This window comes from Colias philodice, chromosome 12, assembly GCF_061535455.1.
Source record: "Colias philodice isolate Cphi_HAF_F1 chromosome 12, ilColPhil1 Martin Lab GWU primary, whole genome shotgun sequence".
Lineage (NCBI taxonomy): Eukaryota > Metazoa > Arthropoda > Insecta > Lepidoptera > Pieridae > Colias > Colias philodice.
In genome coordinates, this window is record NC_143097.1 from 1,871,134 (window position 1) to 1,897,934 (window position 26,801).

The 26,801-nt window shown below is 34.6% G+C and overlaps 3 protein-coding genes across 3 annotated transcripts; 1 reads left to right on the forward strand and 2 right to left on the reverse strand.

Annotated features, from left to right (window-relative positions):
• Positions 1–3,404: 3,404 nt before the first annotated feature.
• Positions 3,405–4,960, forward strand: LOC149483804 (uncharacterized). The gene is made up of 3 exons (XM_089701997.1): positions 3,405–3,600; positions 4,408–4,503; positions 4,608–4,960. The coding sequence occupies exons 1-3, from the start codon at positions 3,412–3,414 to the stop codon at positions 4,896–4,898; spliced, it is 576 nt and encodes a 191-aa protein (XP_089558123.1). The 5' UTR covers positions 3,405–3,411; the 3' UTR covers positions 4,899–4,960.
• Positions 4,961–5,263: 303 nt separating this feature from the next.
• Positions 5,264–26,514, reverse strand: LOC149483805 (beta-1,3-glucan-binding protein-like). The gene is made up of 9 exons (XM_089702008.1): positions 26,379–26,514; positions 25,174–25,401; positions 24,484–24,647; positions 23,973–24,124; positions 23,471–23,634; positions 22,506–22,630; positions 18,828–18,945; positions 12,058–12,203; positions 5,264–5,529 (listed from the first exon to the last, which is right to left on the reverse strand). The coding sequence occupies exons 1-9, from the start codon at positions 26,506–26,508 to the stop codon at positions 5,332–5,334; spliced, it is 1,425 nt and encodes a 474-aa protein (XP_089558134.1). The 5' UTR covers positions 26,509–26,514; the 3' UTR covers positions 5,264–5,331.
• Positions 9,645–10,955, reverse strand: LOC149483806 (uncharacterized). Its single transcript, XM_089701975.1, has one exon. The coding sequence runs from the start codon at positions 10,690–10,692 to the stop codon at positions 9,754–9,756; it is 939 nt and encodes a 312-aa protein (XP_089558101.1). The 5' UTR covers positions 10,693–10,955; the 3' UTR covers positions 9,645–9,753.
• Positions 26,515–26,801: the final 287 nt, after the last annotated feature.

The following is a 26,801-nucleotide window of genomic DNA, read 5'->3' on the forward strand; positions in this document are numbered from 1 at the left end:
AACACACTAAAATACAATAAAAATAAATAAATGCAATAAAAATAAATACAATAAAACACTACCATTTTAAAAACGTATTCTAATTGCCTGTATTTGACAGTTTATGTGACATTTTAATATTATCGTGTAATAATTTATTGGACGGATAAGTTTTATCCAAGCATTGAAAAATCGGCCCTAAGATATTCAATCTTCTGTTAGTGTATATTCTATTCTTCTGTTTGTGTCCGTGTGTCTTCTCTAAATCGTATAGGAGCTACCAACGTTGACAAGAGAGCATTTTAGTATAGTTGGTTCTTTGATATACTGTTCCTCTTGCTATTTCGGTTAGAGTCCGGGCTGTCTGGCTGGTCGCAGTGGTTGCGTTTTTTAGTGCGCATCTCATCTGCACAGGATAATTTCCCTAATTTGAAGTCATTTTTTAACGCGTAATTTTTAATATTTTACCTTTAGATAGATCCATCAGACATAATTTTTTTATTGCAAGACGTTTTTTTCGTTGTTAAATAGGTGCCAGACGCAATTTTTTATTTCGTTTTTATAAAAAATTCAAATTATTTTAGAATGTCTGTAAATTTCATATTATGTTCTTCAAACATAATATAATCTAAAATTAATTAGCCAGACGCTAATTCGATTGTTAAGTATTAAATAATGTGTATAAATAAAAAAAAGTAATGAAGCATGCAGCTCATCAGCTAGTGTATTTTAACTATGCGACAGGAAATAATTGCAAGAATACAATATTATTTACGTCTTGTTCTTATAAATAAAAGCTAAAATGAAAAAAAAAAACATAAAAGTGAAAAATAAATTAAAGTTACCATACATTAAAAAGAATGGAATAAAAACTATATCAATGAAGGTTAAACAATTACATTGTTAAATTTAAAAAGCCATCTTCATAATCATCATCATCATCATCTTTCCTCACACTGTCAGAATTATTTATGTTATCGTCTAAGGAATTGTTATTGTTTTCCAATATTCCATCATCTGTAAACAACTAGAAAGTTTGTTTCAATATTGATGTACACACATACACACACACAACACACACACACACACCACACCACACACGACACACACACGTGAACACACACACACTCGCATGTTTAAGTTTGTATTGAATTTAACTAAAGTAGTTAGCATGAATTTATATAGGTAGGTATACTAGCGGTCCGCCCCGGCTTCGCCCGTGGTACCTACATGTATAAACTATCCTATCTCTCAAGTTGGATCGAACTGCACATGGTGTGCGAATTTTATTATAATTGGTTAAGTGGTTTAGGAGTCCATTGAGGACAAACATTATGACACGAGATTTATGTATAATATATATTAAGAATTTTTTTAAATAGATATAGTGATTCAAGTGGGAGGTTTATATGTATAATAACATCCATTAAATAGTGGAGAAGTACCTACTGTTATTTTTGAGGTTTCTAATGTGATTTCGTAAATAATTACAATTTTTCCACTTACAGTGCAAACGGAGGCACCCTACGAGTTTTATCAAAATAATGTACTATAGTCTGTCCACTATAAGAATTGCTTTTTGACAGCTCGACGGGTGATACCAGAAGTGATGTTCAAAAGATTATCGATTGTGATACCATTTCAATTATAAATTCAAAATATTATCATAAATCGAATCAGGTACGTAAATAATAATTACAACGTAAACGTACTAATAAGATATGTAATAATAAGACCACATATCTATGCATTGTATGTTAAAACTAAACTAAACTAATATTTTATTATTTATTGGTTTCTATCTTACAATTTGGTTGTCTTTACGTTTAAATTATATAACATAATAGAAGAGTTTTTCTGTATCGGATATATTTTACAGAGTATTTCTATCGATTATTTTAATCTATCGACCCATCATTGAATAATTCTGTGTAGGCATCACTAAGTGGGCGGGACCTGTCCATGAAGTACGATAATTATTTGTATGACATTTTAACATAGACAATACAATTATACATAGGCGTGAAGCTGTCAAAAAGCAAATAATATAATGGACAGAGTATAACTACATTGAAAAGGTCTACAGAAAAGTCCGTGATGGTATATGTCTATCTCTTATGGATAACCCACAATAACTTTTTTTGTCATTTACTTTTTACGACAAATAATGGCTAATTTTCGAAGCAATTTTAACCAATACAGCATTAATCCTTAACCAATTAAAGACCTTGAATACATTGTTCATTTAATATAGATCTATATGGCCTTTTACACCGTATGATTTAAGTGAATATTTTCGAAGATATTACAGATTTAAAAATTGCGGGACGTAGCGTTTGCGGCGGTACCAGCCGGCCGCCCGGCTATATATTTTATACCCGTGCGAAGCCGGAGCGGGCCGCTATGTTTTTATATTCAACGTTCACAGTTTTTCTGTAGTGTATTTAGTATCAGCATTGCACCCGTGCGAAGCCAGGGCCGGGCGGGTCGCTAGTTAATATTAGATATATATTAGAAAATTTAACTTGTATTGGCAACACTGTATTTTGTTTGTGGTTCTTTTTCTTCTTGTACGCGGTGTGTAATGTGTGGTATTAGGCAATGTGCTATTGGAAACAATATACATAAGTTTATGTAATCGCTGTTTTCATTTAAACCCATAACTTAATAGTTAAGTAATAAAAAAATTGTTTTGTATAGAAGATTGTTGATGTACCCTAATAGTTTATTTTTTAGCCTAAGGAATAAAATGTACCAATGGAAGGTACTTGTTCCCACAACACAGGGAATCCTAGAGTAGGAACAATTCAATTTCTATGCATCTTAGGTATATTTTCGAAAAAAAAATGTTATTTTTTATTGTTATTTAATTTTCGCGGCCGACCCTTTCTATCTCTCTTGCACTTTAAACTATCTCTCCATATACACAATCATCAAATTGTTATACTTACCTACTTTCACTACGTTTTTATTTGTACATATTTAATACTTAACAATCGAATTAGCGTCTGGCTAATTAATTTTAGATTATATTATGTTTGAAGAACATAATATGAAATTTACAGACATTCTAAAATAATTTGAATTTTTTATAAAAACGAAATAAAAAATTGCGTCTGGCACCTATTTAACAACGAAAAAAACGTCTTGCAATAAAAAAATTATGTCTGATGGATCTATCTAAAGGCAAAATATTAAAAATTACGCGTTAAAAAATGACTTTAAATTAAGGAAATTATCCTGTGCAGATGAGATGCGCACTAAAAAACGCAACCACTGCGACCAGCCAGACAGCCCGGACTCTAACCGAAATAGCAAGAGGAACAGTATATCAAAAAACCAACTGAAAATGAAAATGAAAATGAAAATGAAAACTATACTAAAATGACTTTTTTTTTAACGTTAATAGCTCCCGTACCAAAAGTTGTTAAAATGGAAACAATGATGAGTAAATGCCTATGGATCGTAATGATTCTATCGTGCTCAAATGCAACTGAAGACGTAAGTTATAATTTGGAAGCCCCCCGGCTGATCAGCGTGACGTCAGTCGAGCCACGAGGGCTATACATCCATTGGAGTAATGTTAGACAGCTAATGCGTGATTCTGTCTTGGGCTTTAAGGTAAGAATTGCTACAGGTTATTCGTACTTTCAATGGTTGAACACTGATTTTATAATATAAAATGAATCGCAAAATGTGTTGGTAATCGCATAAATAGAGAACGGCTGAACCGATTTTGTTAATTCTTTTTTTATAATGAAGACGTAAACAGATTACGTAAACATGTTCCACGGGCGAAGCCGGGGCGTACCGCTAGTACTGAATATATCGCCTTTGAAAATTAATAGTAAAGCGAAACTCACAAATTCATACATTTTATTTATTTATTTATTTATTACTTTATTGCTCTTAAAAATTACAAATTGAGACTTAATCTAGGATACATTATTATATACATATTCATACATTTGAGTTTTAAGTGTTAAATTACACTTTTATACAGGGTGTCCCGCTTTCGGTATACTAAGCGCGAAGGGACTTGTAGTTTTGCATACACTGATCACATAAAAAATACTTAAATAACAAAATTACGTGAAAAATTTTTTGCTAAATTTTTCCTTAAAATCCATGTATTCGTCTCTAGCTTCGCGCAGCCGGCATATACCGCTTCGCTAATGTGAGTATTTTGTCTATGAAAACATAATCTTAAACGATAGCTCACATGCGGGTGGCAAAGTTGGGCGGTTTGCTTGTTGGGGGTGTACACATGGAATTTTAAGAATTCCTCTAAGTATTTAAAAAAAAAATGCGTCTGGAATTTTATAATTATTTTTTACGTACTCAGCGTATGCAAAACTACAAGTCCCTTTGCGCTTAGTATACCGAAAGTGGGACACCCTGTATAAACTTTCTTTTTTTTCAATTTAGATACATATTTTCGAGATATCTGAGTCATCTGCGACAGAAGTAAAATTACTAACAAACAATCACCCAGAAATTGTGAAGAATGACATACCTATACAGGTGAAAACTCTCTCTATACATTTTTTTTAATGATACAATAAATTGATATATCCGTAAAATTTTACCTCCGATTTATACCTACTTATAAATGTTTCATTTTCCAGATATTCAATTCAAGCAAATTAGATCCGACTATCGAGATTATAACGGGAGTAAGGTTTAAAGCTACTGTTACTGACCTTAAATACAATACTCTTTATGAAGTAAGAGTTCTCGCCTTTAAAAGTGATATGGATGGTCCACTATCAGCACCAATAAGAATAAAAGTATTGAAAGATACAAATTATGATGCTGTTGTAACGAGGACCGTGAATGGGTGCCAGTTTTCAATGAAAACAGAAAACGTACAAATACAAGAAGATGTCTTCCCGTTAATTTACAATTCTTACTTTTAATACCCGAACTCTTAAATATTTAAAGTTTTGTTTATTACACAAGGACAGGAAGTGTGTGATACTGGTCGGTTACAATAAAAATAATAATAGGTTTTATCATCTTTTTCAAAATGTTTTATTGATAACAATTAATTTGTAAAAATATAATAAAGCATCCATACTAATATTATAAATGCGAAAGTAACTCTGTCTGTCTGTCTGTTACTCAATCACGCCTAAACTACTGAACCAATTTGCATGAAATTTGGTATGGAGATATTTTGATACCCGAGAAAGGACATAGGCTACCTTTTATTGCGAAATATGTACCACGGGCAAAGCCGGGGCGGACCTCTAGTATAAAATAAAAAAGATTTTTTGCATGTTTTTTCATTCATAAAAAATCCTTTACAGATGATAAACAACAAGTATTCGACTTAATCCTAACGTAAATCTAAAGGGCTTTAATTCGTACGTAGTCAATGACCAATGGTTGTGACCAGGTCGGCCACCAGGCGTCCATATCTTGCCAGAAGTTGAGCATCGCCTTCCGACCTCGATTCCTCCAGGGCTTCAAACGAGACCCTGATGTGTAGATGCCATCTGGGAACTCGGATATTCCACCAGCTGACACCCCTAATGTTGTATAGAACTGAAATGGAAATTGGTACATTATATTTTTTCTATACAAGGAGTCACAAATTAAGTGTACTAATGTCACAGGAACGTATAGTTTTTCATACGCAGATTACGTTAAAAATTGAAAGAAAGAAAGAAAGAAAGAAAGAAAATACATTTATTTGTACCGATGCACATTAATACATAAAAAAGAAATAAAATAAAATTAACTTATAACTAGTTACAACGGCACAAAATGGATAATATCCACTCAGTGGTTTGAGAATCTAAGGACAAGACACTTAGATTCTCCACTGATTTTCAGTGGACACCACATTGACATCCTGACAGTGGCAGTGTACATATTATGACAAAAAAATATAAAATAATTAATAAAATAAAAGCAATAATATAATATATAGGAATATAATATAGTAGATAGGAAACATATATATATATATATATATATATTATAAAGAATTACATAACAGACAATAATACATTCTAAAAGAAGATACAATACGCGATACATCATATATGTAATTAATAAACAACAAATAGAATTATCACCAGAGCCGTACCGAGTCACGTGTTTGGAGCCCCGACCTCAGAACCTTTTTGCAAGCAGAGCAAATGGGACTTCAGTTTGTTTTTGAAGCCCAATACATTGTTGCTATTGCGGATCGGTGGTGGCAAGTCATTCCAGCACTTAGAGGCACTAAATTTAAAGCTACCCCTAAATGCTGCAGTTCTGTGGAGGGGCACTTCCATCAGTACATTCCTGTATCGTGTTGAGTGACTCGTGTTTGACTCCGACAACCACTTCAGCTTTTTGTACAAATAGGCTGGTACTTTGTACTTAACTACATTAAATAAAAGAGTAGCTAATTGTATTTGCTGTCGATACTCCATCTTTAAAGTGTTACTACTGTTCAAATACGGGGTGACATGGGCTCGGGGTGGAATATTGTGACAAAAGCGAGTGCAAGCATTTTGTACCCTCTGCATTATTTTTTTAGTTGATGCTAATAACCGGGGACCTATGACAGTGCTAGCATAATTAAATTTTGAGAGGATCAGCGATTCACATAAAAGTTTTCGAACGTTTACATTAAGATAATTTCTTATTCTGTACAATAATTTAAGACGATAGAAACAATTTTTTGATATATTAATTATGTGATTATGAAAACGTAAGGATTCGTCAAAAATTACACCTAAATTGCGTGCTTCCATAACCCTTTCTATTTGTTCTCCGCTTATTGACAAACATGGTTTTTGGCTTGCGATGGCATCAACTTGGCACCTGGTTCCTAAGATCATGTATTTACTTTTACTTGGGTTTAAAACGAGGCAGTTAGTTTTTGACCATGAAACAATATTACTTAGATCTTCTTGAAATTTTGTCAAGGCAACGTCCATCTCACTCACTTTAAAAGAAATGTATAATTGTATGTCATCAGCATATATATGATATTTACAATGTTTTATGATATTCGTGACATCCGCTGTGTACAAAATGAATAGCAGTGGACCGAGTATGGAGCCTTGCGGAACGCCTCTAGTAACCCGAACACACTGAGAAGTACATGCATCATCTCCACCTATTTTAACGACCTGTGAGCGATATGTAAGGTAACTTTCAAACCACATAACCGTGTTCGCATCAAAACCATAATATGTAAGTTTTGAGAGTAGTAACTTTATATTAATAGAATCAAAGGCACGTGAGTAATCTAATAAGACTAGTATGGTACCTTCTCCTTTATCTTGTGCCTCCAGTACGTTATCGACGACATCAATCAAAGCACTAGTGGTACTTCTATACTTCCTAAACCCAGATTGAAGGTTAGGTAAAATATCGTTGGACTCTAAGTACTTTCTAAGCTGGTCACAGACTATTTTCTCTAAGACCTTGGACAGGCACGGCAAAATACTAACCGGACGTAAATCCTTGAAATGTACTGGGTTATTGTTTTTTGGCAGCGGTGTTACTAATGCCTTACGCCAAAGATAAGGAAAGGTATTCGATGTGATGGAAGCGTTGAAAATCATAGTCATTATATCAGTGATGTGTGGCAACAATAATTTCAGCATCTCTAGCGATATGCCATCGCAGCCAACCGCGTTGGATTTCAAACTTCTGAAATGTTCTAAAACCTTTTTTTGTGAGACAGTTCTCAGAGAAAATTGCAAGTCTCCCTTCTTGTTCTGCATAAAGAAATCCACCGCGGAATCGGGTGCAGTGGTGTCGCCAGGTACATCGAGAAAATGTCTATTAATTTCGTCAGGTTTTCTAAGGTGATCAGGTAACGCAGCATCATTCCCATTATTTACAGTAACATTATTTTTTATAGTTTTCCAAAGGATCTTAGGATTACTCATATTAGTGTTAACGAAAGTATTAAAATAACAAGTTTTTTCGCGCTCCATAGCATCAATTACAACCCTTTTCAAGTCTTTATAATACTCTTGGTGGGAGCTAATTTTCGAAACTTTATACTTGTAATGAGCTTCATCTCTTCGTTTCATTAACTGCTTAATATTGTATGTAACCCATGGATAGTTATGATTTTTTAGGTTTATTGTTTTAAACGGAGCAAACACGTCAAAAATTGAAATAACTAAGTCATTAAAGTTAGAAACAGATTTATTTACATCTTTTTGGTCTATAATAAGGTCCCAGTTAATCCCAGTCATAATATCTTTAAAAATAGATAAGTCAATATTCTTTAAAGGCCTATATATACTCTTTTTTGGTATGTGTTTCTCTACGACCAAACTAAATTCACATACTATAAATGAATGGTCACTGAGGTTACTGATGTGATCGACAGTGACTTGTTCTGCAGAAATATCTGCACACACCAGATCAAGTAATGATTCATTATGCGTGGTAAAGTGCGTTGGTTCGTTGACAAATTGGGATAATTTAGTGAGTTCTAAAAATTCATTTAGATTCCGATAGCCTAAAGATTTACTGTCACTATAATTTACGTTGAAGTCTCCTACAATAATTAAATGGTCAGCCCATGAGAAACTAACTACGGAATCGTAAAGAGCGTTAAAGAAGGTGTCGACAGAAAACCATGGTGGGCGATATCCAGTACCAATGACAATACTTTTACCCCTCACCTTGATTGCGACCCACATTTGCTCCACATCAGACCAACAAGGATGCTGTAAAGTTCTAAAATTAAGACTTTTTCTGATGTAGAAACCAACGCCTCCACCGCGACTGCGTATCTGCTGTGGGCGTGGGGTATGTATTAGACGATACTCGTGGAATCTGGGAGCACGGCCCTCTTCTCCTTGTCTTAGCCAGGTCTCGTTCAACCCCAAAACATCAACGTTGTGTCGCTTAATAGCAATAAATAACTCCTCATGTCCAGTTCCCAGTGAGCAAGCATTCAAGAAACCAATTATAAGATTTTTTCTAATAGGCATTGTTAAGTTAATAATATAATACAATTCTCAAGCAAAATAATATAATGAACTAAATAAAATATGTCAATATAATAAATGGTAGATAGATAAAGACGATCACAGTAATTTGTACAGATATATACAGTATATATATGTATGAAAAAATAACGAAAAAAAGTTTCAATGAAATATTTAAAGAAGTGTAAAAGCCCGCCACTGTCATGAAGTCTAAAATATATTAGTTTTAACAAAAGCAATATAAAATTTCCACAAACGATATATTTTATGGCAAGTGCATATAATCTATATAATATTATAAATAACCGAACTAAATTTATACTATTATCCTCACAGTTTACACAATATGCAATGAAATAATTATTGTGTACGAGATAATATAATAATAAATGTTCCGTGACCAATAGAAAAGAATATTAATAATAGTTCCTATAAAGTATGAAGTACCAACCGAGACACAACGTACATAATAAAATAAAATTTCATTTATTGAGTACTTACACAGGAAATGTATTTAAATAGCATTGAGAGTAACTAACAATATTTGTTTTATAACTGTAAGCATCTAGATTTAAAAATATAAAAACTAAGAAATATCTACCTACAATATATTGCACTGCCATTAATATAACACAGACATAGCTAATTATGTGCATAAAAAATAAATGCATTATTTTTTTGAGAGAAGAGGAAAGAATGAATATAATGTAAAATAATATAAACGCTGAGTAAGACTGGTAAAATTGAGCATTGATAAAAATACAACTAGACTTAAAATTAACACAATCTGCGAGTTTACATAATACAAACAATATTATAAACAAAAAACCCTATCTATATCATCTTGTGATTTTATAGTAGTTTTTTCTGATTTACTATCTTTTCTGGCATAAATATTTCCGCCACGCGTCCAGATAAAACGCCAATTTTTTTCACCCCCAAGTCTTTCTCGTGCTATATAGAAAAGATTCCGATTTGCATAATATGTTAAATGCTCGTTTATATAAAATCGTCGCGGCTCGCCACCGACTCCCGTGCCAGCGGTATCCGCGCCGCGGCGCACGCGCGCCGCATGCAACAGTTCGTCGCGCAGGTGCCGGCGAGTCAGACGTACGACTATGGGCCGTGCGCGCGCCGTTCCGCCGTCGGTTTCCGCTTGCCGCCGCGTACCGCGTCTACGTACGTTTACTATGTCGCGCTCCTCAATAGATAAACCTATCTTTTGTGCTAAGGTTATCACAACGTGTAAGAGATTCTCTCCGCTACTTTCACTTACGCCAGTAATCTCGACATCGTTAAGTAGGTTTTCCTGTTGGGATTCATTTAATTGCCTTTTTAATAATTCTATAGACTCGAGATTTTCGCAGCACGGTTTACTTTCTAATTGCGATACCCGTTCCTCCAGACCGTCGAGACGCGTACCGAAACTAGCTACCAACGTTGTTAGTCTAGACATCTCAAGTCTAAAGCTAGACAGCTCCGACCGCAGCAGTTTTATTTCCCTTACAAGAGAAGGTGACCCCTGTTGTTGGGGGGGCTCGACATCCAGAAAAACATCGGCTTCTCGTTCAGGAGCAGATACCGTCTCCGCTGCTTTATTGGCTTTAGCTTTGCACGCTTTGCAGATCCACTTTGCATTCGAACGGGCATCTGGGCTACAACATGGCTTATGATACAGCGCGCAGCATTTATTGCATTTAGCGCCATCTGCCGACGCAAAAAATTTGCCGCATGCATTGCATTTATTAGCCATAATGATATTGATATTTGATTAAGAATAATTCAACCTTAATCCGACAGATGGCGAGAAAGGAAGCTTCGCAGTGCTTAGTTTAATTTTAATTCTTATATTATCTATTATATTCTATTTCGTTTGGCTCCACATACAGTGTTCATGAATTAATATATATCACCAGCATTAGGACGATAGGAAGAACACCAGAGATTAAAAGTGACTGTTATTTTAAAAGGATCAGCTGTTCGGATGGACACGTAAGATCAGCTGTTCGTCAGCTGTTTACTTAGAGTACTCACAGTTCTGAGATAACTTTTTATTTGAACAATTAGGTCATATAAGTTCACTTTTATTCACTTTTAACTTTCAAAACTTAATTAAAATATTTTTAATAATTAAAAATGTATGAGAACAAACTATCACTGCAACTGTCAACAGACTGTCAACCTACCTGTGTTGGAGGTAGTAAAAGCATCCCCGATGCATTTTTTTAACCGATTTAAAAAATGAGGACTTAGTTATGTGTGTCTGGTTTAGTAGACATATTATTATCTGCTTATTACTTAGGTATTAACAATAAAAAAAACTTTAAACTAAATAAATAAATATAATATTTGTGTATTCTTAAATTTGCTTAGTTTGAAACCAGAGGACCTTGTACTATATCCGGGTATTTATTTTATGAGGCATAGCTCATAAATATTATACTAAACACACAACAAATTTAAATCCTCTTTTAATAGCGATATGGTTGAATTTCGATAAATATCCCTTATTTTATTGTTACAACAACATCTCACTTTGAGCTGTAGGTACGTGATATGGCATGATAAAGATATATGTTTAGATCTATTTATATCACATTTATATGTAGTTACTTTTAACTATTTTTATGTGCAAAAAATATAAAGATGCTGACGCTATAAAAGCTATTTTATTTAAATTACGAGTCAAACATAATTTGGCACAAATGGGGCCAGCTCGCATCGAGGAAGGTAACATACCCCCATAGAAAATCAGCGTGAAAAAGTAATATGAGAATGCTGAAATTGTTATTCCACAATCTATTTGTGGAGACGTAAGGCTTCATGATAATAGTAATGGGTAGATCTTTCTGAGTCTTTAATATATGATCTTTAATATATACTATCTGAACCAACAGACGTCCTGACTTTATGCAAATAGTCAAACCCGTGAAGTCTAATTAGTTGTTAAGTTTTTGCATTTTTTTTAATCTTTAGGGGAAAGTTTCTTTACATTTTCCTTGATAAGATCCTGACAATAAACACATCAAAATAAGAATTATCGAAATCGCTCTAGCCGTTCACGCGTGACGCCATGACCAAGGGAAATAGGGATTCATATTTATATATAGATATTTACATAATCATCAAACGGAGCCATGCTGGTCCCAGTGTTGAGGAGGTCGCGTGGTAGCGGACAGTCCCGGGGCAGCTGTCCCTGCAGTCCATTTGTTGTGGGCTCCACACGAGCCCATTCTATACCATCCACTGTTAAGGTTATCCGAGCTGCAATGGATTAGATTGAAATCATTTTGGGGTCAAAACATTTTCTTGGGTGGGCAACTGAGCTAGTTTGTTAACCCATACATACACACAACCAATAAAATAATTGTGCGGACATAACCTATGAATATTTACAGAGGAATGCACCATACACAAAATGAGACTGAAAGCGGAATGTCGGTACTTAATTCAGAGCAAATGATTACGAGTCTCATTAATAAACGATGAAAATTATAGATTAAAAAAAAATTGGTTGTCTGTAAAGTCGGTTTACTGACGATAGTAGAACGTGACAACGTCCGATTGTGCTTCTTTGTCGCTCGTTCCGCGCTCTCGCTTGCACTTTAAGCCTTACATGGAACGCCTCAGAGCGAGGTAACGCCGCATGAGTCATGTTTTTTCGTGCGTGCATCCGGCTCTATCGAATTATAAGACGTTGTCACGTCAAAAAATAATAATCCATACTAATATTAAACACTTGACCGTAATTTGAAGCTTACTTCATTGAGAAGGCACCTAGCTTTTTCCGCCTATTTTGCCCTCTCTTTCCGTTGTATATATGCTATCTCTCTCGCACACCTCTCCACCAGGTGGCGGGGCGCACGATAATGTGCGGGCGCTGGATGTTTTTTCATTGGCGTCTAGCTTCCGCCGCGAGAAGGTTGTCTACAAGACTACAACCTTGGTGCTATTAAGTATTGCTTAAAGCAAGTGCTAAAAGTGTTAAAAAGTGTATCCCGTCGGATCGGTACAGTGAGTTATTTTTAAATCTATTCTAATAATATTTTACTTAAAAATGAGTAAAAATCTTTAAAGTCAACTCAACGGTATAATCGTTGGACTTTATTTAAAATGCTGAGGTTTTTAATGAATCCTTCAGCAATAGTTTATTTTTCAATATGCTTAAATACTTAATAGCATGAATAAAGATATTTAAAATTAACGATACAACCGTTACATTTTACTTGAAATAGTAACTTTTCTTTTGAAATATTTCATTATGCAATATGTACTAATTAATATTTGAATTTTTAATACTGTGAGTAAAGCTATTTTAACGGTGTTACCGTTCGGCTTTACTCGAATCGTTAATATTACTTTTGTGATTATTTGATATTACTAGATATATCAAATACCCTCTCTTGTATATAGATATTTTTAATTATTTATTTCATTTTTAATAATGTGTTTTTATTACAAGGTTACAAGTGAATTTTTCTTGGAAAAATTACAATTAATACCTACTTAGTATGGATATGAGCCAACTCAAAGCTTTACAGGCATACAATCCATTGCTACGACTTTATTACATTGTCGTTATCGCTAGGAACGGTTCGGAATTCCTATAATAGTTTATTACTAAAAATTATCGAACGAGATGAGTCAGCTCCAAGAAGTCACGACATGTCAGAACATGTTGTGATATTATTTTATAAATCGTACGGGAGTTACCGCTCAACTGAATAATGATGGATTCGCTCATGTATAGTAGATACGTACCATGAATGTACCACACATTCAAAACTATCCGTAGTCTATACGTGTCCTTTTATGAGTATTATTCTGATCCGTTTTTATGTGAAAATAGACATATTACACACGGCTAATTTGATTGAAAATTACGTTTCCTATGTTTCAAATGATGCAACTATTTTGTTTAAACGAGTAAGTACCAAAATTTTACAATTAAATTCTTTGGTTTACTGAACTTGTGCTGAAAGGGTTATCGTATAATAATTATCGAGATACCTTAATATAAATTAGATTTAGATACATTTATTTCAAAGGATTTATAATTCACTTCTAACGTTTTAGAATAATATTATAAACTTGTACACCTTGACAAAAAGTAAAAAAATTGCGGGTGAGTGGAGATTATTTTGTTCAATTAAATATAACGTCCTACGACGGTATGGTTGCGTTCGTAAGGAATGTTAACGGATATAAAGCAACTAAATGTTACATCGATTGCATGAACAAAAATAAATATGAATCGAAGTTCATTTTAAAATTTAGTGAATTGATTTGAATTATGAATTTATTAAATAGTTAGTTCTTTTTTATATAAACATAATAATTAATTACCATTGTCAAATCAATTCTTATTAATTCATCCTGGACAGTTGTCGCTAACATTGGAAAATAAGTTAAAGGACCTTGTTAATTGCTATATTATTTAAATGATTATTTACTGCTAATTTTATATTAGCACTAAGGTGTATTCTTGCTCGAAGCAGAATACATAAATGTGGCCACTACTCCTCGCAGGGGTTAGCCAGGTCAAATCCACCCTCGCAGGGTGTCTCTTAAGCATTTTTTGGCAGGCCCTACTTATTTCTAGTTACAAACATCCCTCGCGCAGCTGTCGCTCGCAGGGAAATGGTGCAAATATATATCGGCCCTCGCGGGGCTTTGATTACAACCGTCCCTCACGGAAAAGATGGTGCAAATATATATCAGCCCTCGCGGGGCTTTGATTACAACCGTCCCTCACGGAGAAATGGTGCAAATATATATCAGCCCTCGCGGGGCTTTGACTACAACAGTACCTCACGGAGACATGGTGCAAATATATATCAGCCCTCGCGGGGCTTTGATGGCGATTGGTGCAAATATACAAAGGATTGATCATTAAAATGATCATAGATATTTGTTTTCATCAACGAGGACCCACGAAAGAAGTTTTGGATATGACCGTATCGGATCTTCACTCTTCTAAGGTAGGTAGAAAAAGGTTTTGAAATCTTCTTCACAGTGGGCAGTATAGTAATATGACCTAATAAATACAATAAAGGTTAGAGACGTCAAATAATGGGCGCATGAAATTGATACTTCGTATCCTAAAAGTTTACGCTTCAGGAATCAGGAAACCACCATTGGTTTACCAATTATGGAAATTGGAATTGAACAAATCGTATTTACCAATGTAAAGCCTATTCACAACAAAGGAAGGCGAGTCGGATCAAATATCATCTCGCAGATGATTTGTGGCGGTGGTTTCGAGGATTGTCACCAAGCCTTGTGTCAACGGTATGTTTGGTATCGTCATTCAATGGCACTAGCCGACCAATTTTCATATAAAAACATCGGAAGAGATTTTTTAATCGCAAAGCGATTGAATGTAACAAATGACGATTGATTCAAAATCAAATTTCAAATTTCAAACGATTGATTACGTATATTTGACCTCTCATAGGCCTATTTTAGTTGTCCGGTCTTGTAGGCAATTTATTTGACTCGTTTTTCAACCCATTTGACCTCATTATTGCACCCATGAGATTTTTCTTCAGGGCTCAAACAATAAATCGCTGAGGGATTAGGATAATCGTTTGTTAGACAAGTTTCTTGTCATCCCACCAGGATTATTATATTGTATAATATAGTTATATACAACTATTTACGTAAAACGTTTAAGTACTCAACGAATACTGAGAATACTGACTGTTGAGTTACATAGGATAGAGGATAAATAACGGAAAGTCAATCTATCCAGACAAAAGCCTCTTATTATTAGATATTACTTGGAACCCCTACCCTAACGAGAAAGCTCTGCCAAATGACTGTTAATTTCTTTGCTTTGAGGGGGGGGGGGGGGGGGGGCAATAAATGAAATGCAGTAGGTACAGACTATACGGCTTTTAAAATATAAGTCTGGTAAGCAAACTAAACTTTGCTAGTTTAGTTCTTGCTATATCGCTGTCCGTGGCTGCCTCGCGTGTTTACGGATGAATAAAGTAATGTCCTGTCTTCGCATCCACAGCTAACTGTCCTATACTGTCATAATCTTAACACAGATTCATTGGACATAGCTCCCCACGAGCTCTGTTCTTCATTTTTGCACTCGCACAACTGTGGACAACACGAGAGCAATGCCTGCATTGGTAGCAGTTACAATCAAGGGCTAGCAAGGTAGGCTAGCCATATTACGGATGTTGGAACAACCGACTATATTTAGGGCAATTTTCTTTGTCCAGTGTAACGTTTAGACTGTCGTAGCATTCCTACGGAACAAAGATGGGATCAGATCTGCATCCTTAATGAAGTTAATCGAAAGGAGATACTTTCAGACGACGATAGTATTCAAAATCCATCATATTCCTGAGCATAATAATGCATAGTTAAGCTTATAATCTCTCTTGCCATTATCCTGCAGCAGAATTCCTTGGCGATAATTTGTTCTCGTAATGCTGGGGCCACACTAACGTCTAACGTCTAATGCCCTTTATCGCGATAATTATTCCGATAATTTTTAAGGCGTTAAGTGGGTGGCTACACTTGAACGGTCAACGTGAATGCCGATTGTTGGCGATAAAAACAGCGTTAATTTTACTAAAATTCTAGCAAGATGGACGTAGTGTGACCGCTTCATTGCGTTAATTCTCGCGATAAAGCTATCGCCTCGCCAAACGGCAATGTTAATGCCGTTGTTAATACTGGCTACACCTAAATTTAACGTCCATTATCGCGTTAATTAATGGCATTTCCCGTTAGTGTGGCCCCAGCATTAGAACGAGCGAGGTTGTTACGATAATATGAGAAATCCTGTCAGTTAGAGACCTGAACGACGCGATAGAGTACCGCTATTTCAGTAGTAGTAGCACCTAGAAGGGTGAAGGTATTCTGGAAAGCGGAACTGAAGGCCCGGTCAGCAGCACCAGCCACCTAATAGACAGTGTTCAGTGCTGCACCACTATAATCTGCAAAATGACTCTGACGGTATGAAAATGTGGAGTACATTTTCAAAATATCAAATGATATAGTTGGAATAAAAATCCTATTTGCCTCCGTCTACCCAAAAGACGTACGGAGTAGCTAGTAGTAGTTGGTTGAATTATAATAAGTATAGTTAAAATCCTTTATTACTGACTGGATAAATTTGGCTCTTTTCCTATCTGACGTTCATATAGCTGTTGACTGCCTAGTGTTATGCACAAACACTATTATAAATAAGTCACGTTATGTAGTCCCGAGATTTTCGGTATATAAGTTCTGATGTAAATCATAATTATATCTTAAAACTGAATTGATTAAAAGTAACGTACTTAGCTGTAGTAATTGCAGTTTTGGGACACAGATAAGCTCTTTATCATTTTAGTCTCTTGAGTTCAGTATATTTGTTTCCAGTACAGAGTTTATGACCTATCAGTTTTAAATAAATAATTCATGCATTGTACTGAAAGTACCAGCCATGTTTAGATTATGATTGCGACGTTGGCTCTAAACATTAAAAGATACCGCACGGTTTAGTTGGATGTTAAAAATCTGTATTATAATTTAAACCATTTACCTGTTTTGTTATTTTATTGCCTTATTCAAGGGGTGACCTTTTAAATTTACTTCTGACCCCAAAAGTAAGGACCAAGGTCTCTTCTTGTCCGCTTGTAGCAGGTTGGGTTAAAACTGTGTGAGTTGAGACATTTGGTAATTCTATGTTAAGATGATTCAATGATGCTTCTGCAGAGTTCTAATTGAATAAATAAAGGTTTGAGTTTGAGGTATTTTTGCCTCGTCGGGATCAGCTGTTGCTTCATTTTGTAAGTAACATCTAAATGCGTAATTGAAAGTCGTTACTGGCGCTTTCGCAGATTTACGCTAAAGATAGTGGAAATTGTAGTAACTTTAACTTTTCAAGCCCAAAAAGGTTAACTAAGGTACGCTTGAACCAATCTCATAAGTTCTAATACTTTTAATCATTATGATTAACTTTTTGGTTCTTATTTGATTAACTTTTCATCTGGGATAGTTAATATATTATATAATATAAAAATTTGTGTGATTTATTAGTAGGTATACTATCTGCACACCTTACTCTTTCAAATAAAGAAATAAGTAATTACTTATGTATTCAAATTCACATTGGCGTCACATTGTACACCAGGTGGGTAACAAACAGGTCTCAATGAAGTAAGCTTCAAATTACGGTCAAGTGTTTAATAGCTGTGTTTTACCTGAAAATAAAACACATATTAAATACTTACCTATATTTGAAGCTTACACTTAACGTCCACCTGTTGTGGATTTCGACTCAATGAAAAAACATCCAGCGCCCGCACATTATCGTGCGCCCCGCCACCTGGTGGAGAGGTGTGCGAGAGAGATAGCATATATACAACGGAAAGAGAGGGCAAAATAGGCGGAAAAAGCTAGGTGCCTTCTCAATGAAGTAAGCTTCAAATATAGGTAAGTATTTAATATGTGTTTTATTTTCAGGTAAAACACAGCTATTATAAATGCGAAAGTAACTCTGTCTGTCTGTCTGTTACTCAATCACGCATAAACTACTGAACCAATTTTCATGAAATTTGGTATGGAGATATTTTGATACCCGAGAAAGGACATAGGCTACTTTTTATCCCGGTAAAATGACGCAATCCCGGAAATCCCACGGGAACGGGAACTATGCGGATTTTCTTTGACTGCGCGGGCGAAGCCGAGGGCGGAAACCTAGTTTTAAATAAACGAAGTCTTCCCTTAATCAAACCTTTCTTATGTTTAAAGTACAAACTTTATCATATTATGATTATGCGTGATAAGTAAAAATTAATTTTTCTATAAATGTAAATAACGTTACTGTACATATTTTTTTATGTGTAGAATATGTCTGAAAAAAGGGAAAACATAACTTACTGGGTTCCCACAGTACAGCATAAAGATGGAAGTCGTTAGACCAAGGATTCCCAGAATATTTGGTTCTGATGAGGTATTGACGGCAGTTGAAATCCATAATCGGTCCTCCATATAGAACCTGAAATTATTGTCATGCATGTTTTTAGTTATCAAGAACAAACAAGAGCGTGTGTGCCGAGCACACGTGTCAGAAGTGAAACTTCTTTAGCAGGATTCAAATAAATCAAATTTGTCGCCTTACTTCATGTCGTGACGGTATTTCCACGACGCGATTAACAGTAAAATATGGACTTAACATTAAAATGATAATACAATGAAAATATTATTATTTTACTTCAGGAAGTGCTAAGGCGATTGACCATATATTATGTAGTATTAATAATAATTTATCATCTTTTAATACGATGATGCTATGAATGCTAATCAAGATAATAGATTTGAAAACATAACAACTGTTATTGTTACAACTGTTTTAATACAATGTTATTCATATTTTCTGTTGTTACTTATATAAGTTTACTAGCTGTCCCAGCAAACGTTATTCTGCCTTTCTCTTAAAACTTGACAAATTGATGTTGGCCGATTCTCAGACAGACACACAAAGTCTCATGAGAATCGGTTCAACTGTTTCGGAGGAGTATGGTAACTAACATACACACGAATAACACATAATAGTTAATACACGAGAATTTTATATATATTACAGAGAAGAGAAGAAGAGATTCAAATCTGAAATATTTACAGAAAAGGATTTGAATGAAGTACTTGCGTGCAGAGGCGGCTCGTGACAAAATTTTATGGGTGTTCACTTGAAATAAAACACTGAAAATACATGGTGTAAAGCAGTACAATTTATCAAAAAAATTACTTATAAAGGAAATCGTGTGATGGACGAGGACGTGATACGTCTTTCTTTTTGGTGTGCAAAAATAGTTAGCTGATAGACGCCAATTGCAGTTCATTCAACAAATGGTACCGAGATTGTGAATGTTTTTTAGCTAAGTCGTCAACGCCCGTTTCAGTCCAAGCACTCTCACCTCCGCCGGCCGCGCCCGCTTTAAATAAAAGACACGGAAAACAAAATAGTTTGTTGCTGTCATCACAACCACACAACCACGGTGTTTTCACATATTGTTCAGATTTAAACACACGCGTATATGTTTTCGTTTTTGTCGTACATTTTTGCGTAAGATCAAGTTCAGGCCGTGGCGGTCCCTTAGCTTTACATTCAAGCCGAATTTGTAACGTTTTATCACACTTTTTAATGAACGCCACATTATAATTATTGTTCATTTTAACACTCACAAGTAATACTGATAACTACAGGCTTTTTCAACACGTATTTTATAATTTTAATTAGAAAATTGCATGAATCGCGCGCGTGCATTGAAGTTGACTCGAGTGTTTGCATGGGCGTAGCCACGGTGGGGCAGGGTGGGGCACTTGCCCCACCCTGGCTCTGACCTGGAAGGTACCTAACCAAATCTAAAAAACGTAATTATCTAGGTACTGACTACAAAACTTAATATCCGTTAAAAAATTCTCACTCGAAAGTTGTCAGGCGACACAAAAAAATACGATCTAAACAAAAAGCTTGCGCTTCTATGTTACATGATTTAAACCACTTTTGGTGCCAGAAAAAGTAGTGTAGTACTGTTACCCCATTCAAAGCTGTTTTTATTTAGCCAAAATCGCACTAAATTTCCCATCCAATTTCACTTTTGTTTTAGGATAAGTTACTGACCATAAAAGCACAAAATGCTGACAGATCCAGGTGGAGCTACGCTCGCAATCTTACATAAAAGTTTTTGGCCGATATCTCGGAAACTATCCATTTTAAGGCAAAAAATATTAGGAATTTTTTGTAGATAGTAAAATTTTACATCTTTTATACCTTGTAAACTTTTTGTAAAACTTTCCGTTTACGATTTATGAGTGATTTATGACCTATTTAATGAGCCGGTTAATCATTTTTGGCAAGTAACTCTTTAAATATTGGATTAATCAATGAAATGCATAAAGTGAAGTCCCGTGTCCCCGTAGTGGGGTAAGGGGCAGATGCATTATTCATACATCTGTTTCACTGATCGATTTTCTTTAGGGACAAGCAGGTGATCAGCCTTCTGTGTCCTGCCAAACCGAGACATTTTTTTTTTCTTCGTCTCCACCGGGAATCGAACCCAGGACCCCTCGGTTCTACGCTCACGCGTCAACCACTGTACCAAGGAGGCGGTCATTGAAATGCGGGCGGGCAATGAAATGCATAGGCATCAATATATTATACATATGCATTATCCATTTATTAAGATTACTTTATTTGAAACTTTTTTTTCTAATGCTTTTTGAGTTATTTAACGTTTGGCGATAAATAGTACAAGGTACCTACCTATGTATGTTTCGTATAACTAAATAATATTGAGTAGTTATTTTATATTCGGATGCAAGAATAAAATTAGGGAAAATATTTAAAAAAATCTATTAAAATTTTTCTAGAAGTAAAAAAAAATAAAAAATTTGCCGTTTCGGAAACGGTGAAAATACACTTGCATTGGAAATTTCTTCTTCGTTTTTATTACATCCGTAAAAAACTTTTGGCCTGTCACGTTACCCGCCGAGCGGCGGCATCTCTACATTATACGTGGAACAACTCAAAAAATATGGGCACTAGAAAAAAAAATTTCAAACAAAACTTGTAGACAATAAAGTGACCTAAAAACTATGTACATACATGCATTTTTTTCATTAATCCAATATTTTAACGATCAACCGGTTCATCAAATAGGCCATAAACCGTAAATAGTAAGTTTTACAAAAAATATTACATGGTATATAATATGCGAAATTTTACTTTCTACAAAAAAGTCCAAGCAACTTTTGCCCTAAAGTGGATAGTTTTCGAGATATCGGTCAAAAACTATAAGATTGCGAGCAAAGCTCCACCTGGATCTGGCTGCTGTTTCTGCAAAGGAAAAATTGCTAAAACATACATTTTAGAGTTAAAACTTAATAAAAAGTAGGTTTGTTCGGAGCCCTCGGTGTGCGACTCCGACTCGCACTTGGCCGGTTTTTTTTTGCCCCACCCTGTGCCCATGGCTAGCTACGCCCATGAGTGTTTGTTTATATTATAGAAGTGGTAACTGGCAACGTCGCGCCGCGCGCGCAATCGCTGTCCTGCCGGGCGGTAAAAACGAACCGGCAACGTTTGCGGGTGCGGCGCTCCGAGTTTTGCTACTTTTCCATAGAAAATCTTTTGTTTCACGCGCAGGGCTCTGGCAAAACCCTCTCTTTCACTCCTATTGGATTTCGTATTAGGAAATGTACTAAATCTTTTTTCATTGGAGCGCAATCGTGAGCGCTCCGCTTCGTGCGTTACATAATACAGTAGGTATTATACAGGTGTATGGGATGATGGAATGATGGATATATATTCATTGGTATTAACAGTAGTTTTAAAGATTACGATTGATTTTAAATAGTAATAATTAATCTTAATAATTAAATTAAGGAGTATGATTTTATTATAATTATTTATGGGAGTTCACTGCACCAGCGCTCCTTAGGGCGAGCCGCCTCTAGTTGCGTGGTGTGATAGCGGGCCTATTAAACTAGCCACACAACTTGCATTATCTTAGTACATTGTCACAATAATAATTATTTCTATTTAATAGCATATAATACCTGATTTCCAATATTATCATTGCCAAACATCAATTCACTGTTCCCCCGAGCACCAGCGATCCTTATTATTCCCGATGCATAGTTCATGAACCCGTATTTGTTCAATAAAGGCTCTAACAGGATATCTGAAAGTTTCAATATATAAAATAATTTGGAAAATCCAAAAGTGCACGCCTCATAATTTTTTTTAATAATTATTTATTAATTATTATTTTTGTTTATTTAATAACAATTAAACCACATCGAATCAGACCCTGAAAAATGAAAGGGTTCTATTCCTGAGCATACTCAAGCGTAAGAGAAAAAAAAAGACTCGATTAGTAAAGTATTTCGGTCGCTATCGTGTTAACAAGAAAATCCTCCGCACATACAGACACACGGACGTCCAAGACAGAACTTTTTTAAACTGTTTTTTAACTAGTTTAAATAACAAAAATGACATCAAAAATATCATGAATGTTAAAAATAGTGTTTTTTCCTAATATGTGTGTGTATGTAATAGCTTACAAGTGCAATGTATGATACATAAAGACATTTTAAGTTTGAAAATTCAGATGTTTTGCGCGAAGTGACAGTAGTACCCACCTCAACGCTTCGCTTATGAGGCGTGCAATAAAAACATACATAAAAACTGTTAAGTTTTGAAACGACGTTTTAGGAATTATTATGAAAGTATGGCCCTACTCGCGTTTCATATTTCGTAGAACTACTTATACTGTATAAAACCAAGAAATAAAGAAGTGTACCTATGTAATGTATAATACATAGGTATAATATCAGTAAGTCAAGTCCCTTGTCCGTATGGGTAAATATATGGGCATATTATATTTCAACATTGTATCTCATCTTTCGGTCTATACCGACAACAGAAAGACACTTTTTTCATTAAACTCTATTACTTTTACTAAGTATAATTTTTTCAAATAATCTCCATAATACATACTTAATATTAATGTAAAGGTCACCTGGAAAGATCCAATCGCCTCGAGGTAATTTCGCCCGGACTTCCACGAGACCGTATTTAAAGGACAGCTTTGAAGTCAATCTTCCACTGACAACTGGAGGCAGTATATTTGCTCCCCAGGCACTGGTACTACATTTCGATGAATATGTTGATCTAGTTGTGCAGCTTGAATAAATAATAAAGGATTAATAACAGTCAAGGGAACTTGTCATACAAATAATAATTGAAGATTTTAATGCGGAAGAAATGATAATGAAATTATCATAGAATTAATAGTGACGCCTTTTTCTACGCGGAAATGGGATGCAAACGGAAAAGTACATTTTGGTAAAAGAATGAATATTGAATGTGTATAAAAAACTTAGAATACTCATTAGTATAGAGATACTGAAGGCTACGATAAAATATGGATAAACTTTGTAAGATTAGTTTTAAGGGGTTTTTTTATACTTTCAACGAAATTTGATCATGAAATTAGGATAAAAAATATTACTAAAACTCACCCACTTATTAAATCTAGAGTACCAGAGTATATCGAATTATTCGAAAATCCCGGAAAGTTTTGAAGAAGTTGAGGAGCTATTTCCAAATTTCCATTCTTAACTGATACTGTTTGACTTTTCGGTGGACGTTGGTAGGATACAAATGGATAATCCTGATAAATAACAACAGAGTAAGGTCTTCTACTGTGATTTCGAGATAAAAAAGAACACAATTTTCAAAAATTTTATCCACCGTTTTTCGTGGATCGTTTTATTTCATTTTAATTTATTACTATTGAAACTTCAGGCTTGAATTTTGCAGGACAATTATAGCAAAGCTATCTAGGGAAATATTTTATTTAGTTGCAACATTCTATACTCCACTAAATAAGGCGATTTTTATTGATCAATAATATCTACGTCTACTTCTCGTAATATTATTCAGGAATCTGCTTGAGCTTCTTTGCCACTAATGCCCTAATTATTATCAGAACATTTAATCTCATCAAAAATCAGAATAAAATATACTTACTGGTTGTTCTGGCACATACTGTTCGATGTACCACAAATCTTCGTTAAGTCTATCAAAGTTGTCTTCAAATATAACTTGTCCGGCACACGCTTTGCCATCTCTCACTTGTGTCAGAGTACTGCGGCATTCTGGGGATGATGCTGGAGCTGATGGGTCCACCAGTTCTAAAAGACAAGAATGCTATATGCTGGTAAATTAAAAAGGTCATATTGGAGAGTGTCGTCTTTTATTTTTCCTTTTTTAGTTTAAGACAATGACGATAGACTAGTTACTTGGTTTTTGTAGGAACTTTTTTACTGTATTTATTTTCACTATCCTTCCGGACAAAGAAAGATAATAAATCAATAAATAAATATTACAGGACAATTTTCACACACGGCACGATCTGATCCCATACTAAGCTTTCGCTTGTGTTATGGTAACCAGATGGCTGATAAACATACATATATAATTTTAAATAAATACTTATATAGATAATTAACACCCAGACACAGAGCAAACATCTATGTTCATCACACAAATATTTGCCCCAGGTGCGAATCGAAGCCACGACCTCTGGCTTGGAAGGAAGGGCGACTACCAACCAAGCCAACCGGCCAGTCAAATCAATGTATTTATGATGTCTTAGTTTTTGCGTCATGTGTAATTCTTCGTCAGCTGTAGGTATTACTAGTATTAAAATAAACTCACCTTTAACAGTAAATGAAAGGTTATCTTTAAAATAGCCCTTTCTATTGCTGACCACATAAACGTAATAGTTGATGACGTCATTAGGTTTAAGGTCTATATTGAGGTCTTCAAACACCCATTTTCCGCGTTTTGGCGCTGTGATTTCTCCCGATATTTGGCCAACATCGGTGTTTTTTATACCTCTATTTATATTCCCTTGGAATACAAATAGTGATAGTGAGGAATCATCTAAAAAGAGTTTTATTATTAGTATTTTAAACGCTTTCATAAAAGCTGTGATAAAAGGAAGAACTTTTCAAATCCTATGTTCACTAATGTGAGTTGGTACTTCTTAAGTGATTCCATTTCGATAGATCTGACGAAATTTTTTGTTTATTCTCAATACCAGATGGAAATAGGCTGTGTGGTCTAAAAATTAATGGGTTAATCCTTAATTATGCGTATTTGATTAGCTCGTCTGCTTCAAGGTGATATTTTAATCGGTTTATATAATTTGACTAATAGAATTGTATATAATATGTATGAGACAATAATGTCGCCACCATCAGTATATGAAATCAAATAGTTTATTATAATAATATTAAATAGTTTATTATATAGTTAAAATAATATATATAATATTATATATTTAAAATAATATATAATATATAATTAAATAGTTTATTATATAATAGTTTATTATTATTGATTATTATATGAACATAATACAAAATAAATTGGATTCACCTTGCAGTCAATTGTACTTACAAATAAGTATTTATTTATTAACTAGATTTTTTCTAGTTACTTTTTTTAGATTTCATTATGTTACTAAATTAAAAAAAAACTGTGATATCATGTCGAAACATTCGTGCACGTTCAACCAAACGGACAAATTGTAGCTGTGTAATGTAATAGAGCTGTTTTTTTTAAACGAATTTTAGCTAAATCGATTTATTGCCTCCGAAACCTGCATTTCATGAAAATCGTTGAACCCGTTTGCGAGATTCAGATTATACGTATGTATATTAACAAAAATAGAGCAAAAAGGTGCATTAATATTTTATATATATTTATATGTTTATATATTAATAGGTATTTTTGGCAAATATTATATTTAATTGAGGAAGTCTAATTGATTTAATAAATATTTAAAATTATTGACCCGGTATTGACACCTGGAAGAAGTCCTTAATAAATAAATGTTTGAGTTATAGATAACTAACCTGGTATTGACACCCGTATGCCCTTGGGTTTTAAGGCCTGTATGGTCACATCAGGTATGTTGAACTGACCGGATGCACCAGCTGACACTAAAAATAGAATTAAGACGCGACCGAACAGCTTAAGCGCCATTTTCCCACTGAGGTCAAAGATGAGTAAGCAAAGATTATATTTGTGTATGCAATTGTTGATATTAAAATCACCAATTTATAAAATTTTACTATTTGTTTCCATCGGTATCTTACTTAGATGTAGGTAAATCCAATGGTGGGCTCTAAAAGGATTTTTTTTTGTTCTATTACATTTACATTTTACTAAATTTAAACCCGCGGCTTCGATCGCGTTTTCAAAGAAAAACTCGCATAGTTCCTATTCCTGCGGTGGGATTTCCGGGATAAAAAGTAGCCTATGTCTTATTCTGGGTC